Here is a 6000-nt window from a genome sequence, read left to right as displayed (position 1 = left end):
CTGCCTCAGCCTCCCGAGTAGCTGGGACTACAGCCATGTGTCACCATGCCCGGCTAATTTTTTCTATATATTTTTAGTTGTCCAGATAATTTCTTTCTGTTTTTTTTTTAGTAGAGACGGGGTGTTGCTCTTGCTCAGGCTGGTCTCGAACTCCTGAGCTCAAACAATCTGCCCGTCTCTGCCTCTTAGAGTGCTAGGATTACAGACGTGAGCCACCGTGCCCGGCCTCAAAAAATCTTTAAACCCACCTATAACCTGTAAGCCCCCACTTCGAAATGGCCCGCCTTTTCTGGCCAAACCAATGTATGCCTCCCACGTATTAATTTATAACTTTACTTGTAACCCCTGTCTCCCTAAAATATATAAAACCAAACTGTAACCCAGCCACACTGAGTCCTCACACTTCCAAGTTGCCTTAGAGAGTGCTCTGGAGAACAAAAAGGAGGCTCAGGGGTTTTTTTTTTTTTGAAAGTGTGTCCCAGTCCTCAACCTTGGCCCAGATATACTCTCTATATTAATTGTGCCTCAGCTTCTTCCTTTTGGGTCAACAGAGTACAAGGAGGCCAGTGTGGTGGGAGCACAACGGGGAGGAGGCAACTAGAATCAGAGCCGGGTGGGGGGGAGGCAGACCATTTAGGGTCTTTCCTATGGAAGAACTTTGGCTTTTACTCTGAGTGAAATGGAAATCCACTAGAGGGTTTTAGGCAGAGTGAAATGTTGACTCATATTTTTAAAGGCTCTAGAATATAGGGAAGCAAGAGCAGAGGCCAAGAGACAATTAAAATATTGTCTCTTGCAAAATAGTGCAATAGGAGTATATTGCAATATTACAGGCAAGAAATTTGAATATTGTGGGAATGCTTTTTGGAAGATTCAGAGTAATTACTTTTGTTTTACAATTGAAGATAAGAAAACTAAGGGTCAGGATCTTGATGCATTGTAAGTGTATTTTACTACCCCCTGCTCCAGGAAAAAACTGGGATATTTTTCCTTGCTAGCCTAAAGATTGTTAAACTTTTTGAATTGTCTGGAGCATAGCTAGGTGATCTAATGCCTGGCGCACAGTCAGCACACAGAAAAGTTTGTGGAATGAATGAATGTGTAGTCAATTTTATGGGTAAAATGAACGACAACATCAGGTAACTTGCTCATGCAGGGTTCATTTCTCCTGCACGCTCTGGAGGTGCTTATTGTATCTTTAAATACTAGTTAGCAAAAAATGTCAAAAGTGCCACATTATAAACACACTCCTAATTTTCAATAGGAATATATCAAGAGTGTGTGCAATTACATATTTTAAGTGGTACCAAGGCAATTTGTACAGTCCTCTATCGTAGCAGTCAACAACTGTACTCAACTGTTTGCCTCTCTCTTTCCCTCAGCAGTCTTCGAGTTCTTTCAGGTTTGGAGGAACCTTATTGATCTATCTCCAGCACCTAGCACGAGGCTTGGCCACAATTCTTGTTGAAGGGCATATACAAGATAATAAAGGGCGGTGGAAACAAAATATGTGAGTTATTAACACCAGTCAGAGAAGCCTTGTCGGATTCATTTTCCTTAGGAAAAAACACTTCTTACCCTACTGCTGTAGAATTTAGCTTCTTGACTTCGAATTGTATTCTCACCCTATGCTGAGTGCCTGGTAAGTGATCGGTATTGATCAGCGCACGATCAGTAAGTCCTGCGGCCTGAGCTCGCAGGGTCTGGGGCTCCAGCTGCCAGTGGGCTGTGTGTGTGTGTAGGGGCCCCTCTGTGTGTGTGTGTGTGTGTGTGTGTGTGTGTGTGTGTGTGTGTGTGTGTGTGTGTAGGGGCCCCTCCTCTCCCCGGGGTCCCTCCGCCCGGCATCTCCGGGGGGGGGCGGGGAACCTCTCTCCGCGAGCCCCTTCCCATAGGTGGACCCCCCTCTCCTCAGTTGAACCCCGTTTCCCCTCCCAAAACGAAGACCCTGTTGCGGTCCCCCCCCAAGCCCGGCATCCTCTCCCCTCGGAGGGGAGCCCCGGTCCCCGACACCTCTCAAACACCCCCAGTATATCCCCTCCCTCCCCCTGCACACAGAACTTCCGCCCGGCGCCCCCTCCTCTCAGGCGGGACTTCCGGCGGCGACCCCTCCTCCGCGGCGTCGTCCCCTCCTCCTGCCTGAGGCGAGCCCGGGCTCTGCCTAGCGCTCGGGGGCCCGGCCGCGGCGCAGCCTCGGGGCAGTGCGGGCGGCGGCGGCGGCGGCTGTGGCAGTCAGGGCTGTGCGGGGCGCGCCCTCCTCCTGCTTTTCCTCATCTTCCTCCTCTTCCCTCCTCCTCCGCCTCCACCTCGCCCGGCTCGGCTGTGCTGCGAGCGGCAAAATGGCGGCGCCCAGGACGCCTCCCGCCCGGCTGTCGGGTGTCATGGTGCCGGCGCCCATCCAGGACCTGGAGGCCCTCCGCGCGCTCACGGCCCTCTTCAAAGAGCAGCGGAATCGGTAACGGGCCCGAGCGGGGGGCTGCCCCGGGAGGGGGAGGGAGGCCCGGACCCCCGCGCCGGCCCCTCTCGCTGGACGCGCGGAGGCCGAGGCCTGAGCTGGCGGCCCGAGTGCCACCTGGGCCGCGCGCCCTCCAGGCCTCGCCTCGTCCCCGCGGGGACGCTTGCTCCCCGCCCGCCCTTTTAGGTGCGAAGCTGTGACCCGGGAAGCCCTTTGCCGCGCGTGCCCGTTTTGTTAACTCCGCACACGCTCGCGCCCCTATCGTGTGCGGTGCTGTTCCAGGCCCTGGCTGGGCGCGGCACCGACGTGGAGCCTGGCGGGAGACGCACGTTACGGGCGTGGGAGTTGGGAGGGTGCGGGCAAAGCGGTTCCTAGGCACGGGGGTGGGTTGGCACTCCACTCTGCTTGGCTGTGGAGCCCAGGCGTCGCCGCCCCCCACGGCGCAGCGTTTTGTGCAGTGTGGAAGAGCAGTGTCAGGGGTCGCCAAATTTTGATTCTGCCACTGAGGGGCAAGATAGCCAGGTAAAAGAGAAGCTAGAGGCAGCGAGATAGCCCAGAAGTCTCGACAGACCTGGATTTGGTTCCTGGACTTAAAGCTGCATGTTACTGTGCACTTTATCCACGCCTTAGATTTCTTGCCTAAAATGGGAATATAAAACATAACTTCACTGCTGGGTTGTACAGAGGAATTAATGAAATAAAGCATGCGAGAATATAAAATATGTGAAGCCCTCACTCAATGCCTGTTTGATTTTGTTCTATTCGCTGGGCCTCAGTTTGATCATCTGTTTAATGTGAATAATGTTGAATATTAATAGTACCTCCCTGGTGGTATTGTTACGAGGATTAAATGAGATAATGCATCTAGATCCTTAGGACATTACCTGATAACGTGCTAAATAAATATTAGCTGATACTGCTATCACTTAACAGATTGATTGATGGTCCCTCATGTATTGGGTATTGTGCTAGGTGATGAGATAGGAAAATGAAAGGTCCTTACTCTGTTAAGGGACCCAAGATAACATAAATCATGGGGTTATGTAGAAAGAGCAGAGAGAGCATAGAAAAAAGGAACACCTAGATTTGGGTTGGTCCAGATGATCACCAGAATCCTCTTTTTAAACTAGACACCTGGTCTGAGCATGCCCTGTACCTCACATCATGGTGGGAAGTGTGGAGCTGCTGAAAGGATGCTAAAAGTCCTGGGCACTTGGGCCTTTGGGGGGAATATGTTGTTTAATTTAATGCTTAGGCATATTTGTACCATGATGACTGTCCTTATAGTGAGTAACAGTCATCAACCATTTATTGAGCACCTACTATGAAACAGGTTCTTTGCTAGAGGCTTAGGGTACAAAGATGAATGACATGATCCTTTTTATCAAGCATGGCAGGGAATTTGCTGTGTAAACACATACTAATGAAGGTCTGTACAAGAAGAGGTGTTGGCACAGAGGGAGCACATGGATCTGTTGGATGGATTGGTCAGCCAGGAAAGGCTTTAAGATTACTTCAGGTGCTTGGCTTTCAGAAGAGAGGACTAACTAGAAAGAATAGTGTCTGCAGAGGGGCTATGTGTTGATTTTGCTGAGCAACTGAGAGGATTAAATGAAATAACAAAGGTAAAGTTTCTGGTACCTTTCTGTTACAACATGTAGGAGAAAATCCAAGACCCTGAGCTAGTTTACAAGGCCCTTGGTCTCTTGTGAGAGTAGCTGTGGGGAGCCGTTGAAGGTTTTTTATCAAGGGAGTGGCATGATAAGATCTGCATGTTAGAAAGATCTCTCCCTCTGCCATTGTGGGAAATGAGAGAGGGTGAAACTAGAGTCTGGGAGAACTTTAAGGAGCTGTCGCAGAAGCTCAAGTGAAATAGAAACGTGCCTGAATTAGGATGTTGTCCATGGGGATGAGTAGAATAAACATTGAGAGATATTTATTTATAAGGTTGAATGGAAAGGACTCAGAGACCAGTTGGATTGTTGGGGGAGAATGAGGATATGAGGTTGTTTCCTGGATTTGGTCTGACTTCTTCTGGGGCAGTGTCCTCGTTCTAGGCAGAATTCGGAGGCCAGGAAGATGAACTAATGTGCAGGTCCTGCGATGATGAGACACACAGTTGTGTGGTGGTGCAGAGAGCTCTCGATACGGGTTTACGTGGACAGGCCTCTGGTCTTGGTTCTGTCACTGCTTCTCTGTGTCTTTGGGCAAATCACTAGGGGTCTTGTGACGTTTGGTCCAGACTCCAGCTGCTCTGAGGATTCCTCCAGTTCTGACACTCAGCGATCCAGCATTTGTCCTGGGGAAGGGGGACATCTCTTGAGAGAGGGCCTAGTGCTATTGTCTGGCATGAACGGGAATGCACATGGACCTGGGGGAGGCTGGGCTGACGTGCTAGGAGGTGGATGAGACATAAAGCAGAACAAAATGAGTCCTCAGAGTAGCAGATAGAAAATACCAAAGCAAAAACAGAGTGAGGAAAGTGGGACATTCCACCAAAAGATAAGAAGAATGTTAGAAATAATCTATTTTGTAATTCTTTTGAGATCTTCAGTGCCATAAAATAAACTTCTGTCTGTGCTAGCCTGAGTAATAGGGGCGCCATGCAGTGGAACAGGAACATGGAGTCCTGGATATGAATCCTGCTTAGTCTCTGTAGACTTCTTATCTCTCATCTTGAAAATGGGATTGATAATAGCTACTTTGTGGGATTATTGTGAGGTTCTGTAATTTTATATGTATTGCGCAGTGCCGTTTCTATAGTAGATGCCATTTATTTAGGATCTGCTATTAAAAAATAACTGGGCTGTAAGTGACTGAGAACCATTTATGTTTAATATCCTGCCTTGTGGAAGACATTGGAAGCTATTTCAAGAAGACAATGATTCATTCTAATTTTTGGGTTTCCAGAGTGATTCCAGGATTTCATTACAATTTTTAGCAACCCCCAGGTGAGAGGAAATTCTTACATCCCATTGTAGTAGTTTTAGATATGCCTACAAATTCTTTGGTACTCTGTCCTTTAAGAGGAGGAGGTTAATTCTTTCCCCCTTGGGTGTGGGCTGAACTTAATGACTTATTTTTGAAGATGAGAATATGGCAGAAGTGATAGTGTGTAACTTTTCAGGTTAGGTCTGAGTTGCAGTTTCCTCTTTGCACTCGGGTGGCTCACTCATTCTGATAGAGCCAGCTGCCATGTCCTGAGGACACTCAAGCATCCATACGCAGAGAGCTGTGTGGTGAGGAACTGAGGCCTCCTGCCAACCACGTGAGGAACCACCTTGGAAGCAGATTCTCTCAGTCCCAGTGTGTGCATCCTCAGCCACGTGTGCAACCGCATGAGACCCTGAGCCACTCCCAGATTTCTCATCCTCAGACCTGTGTGAGATCATAAATGTTACTGTTTTAAGTGCTAAAGTTTGAGGTGATTTGCTGTATAGCAATAAGTCATTAATACACCAGTCAAAATTCTCTATGCTCTGTATTAACCATATTTTGTAAACCACTTGAACAGTCTCTTAGTCACTAAAATTCTTTAGACAATTGCT

General features: G+C 48.5%; 1 protein-coding gene across 1 annotated transcript in view; it reads left to right on the top strand.

Annotated features, from left to right (window-relative positions):
* Positions 1–2238: 2238 nt before the first annotated feature.
* ATXN10 (ataxin 10) overlaps positions 2239–6000 on the top strand; it is a 163883-nt gene continuing 160121 nt past the window's right edge. The window contains exon 1 of the mRNA XM_012659791.1: positions 2239–2452. Within this exon, the coding sequence (XP_012515245.1) occupies positions 2337–2452 (116 nt within the window). The 5' untranslated portion in view covers positions 2239–2336. The remainder of the gene's footprint in view (positions 2453–6000) is intronic.

The sequence above is a fragment of the Propithecus coquereli genome, unplaced genomic scaffold (assembly GCF_000956105.1).
Source record: "Propithecus coquereli isolate 6110/MARCELLA unplaced genomic scaffold, Pcoq_1.0 Scaffold633, whole genome shotgun sequence".
Classification (NCBI taxonomy): domain Eukaryota; kingdom Metazoa; phylum Chordata; class Mammalia; order Primates; family Indriidae; genus Propithecus; species Propithecus coquereli.
This window is presented reverse-complemented; position numbering and strand designations above follow the sequence as displayed.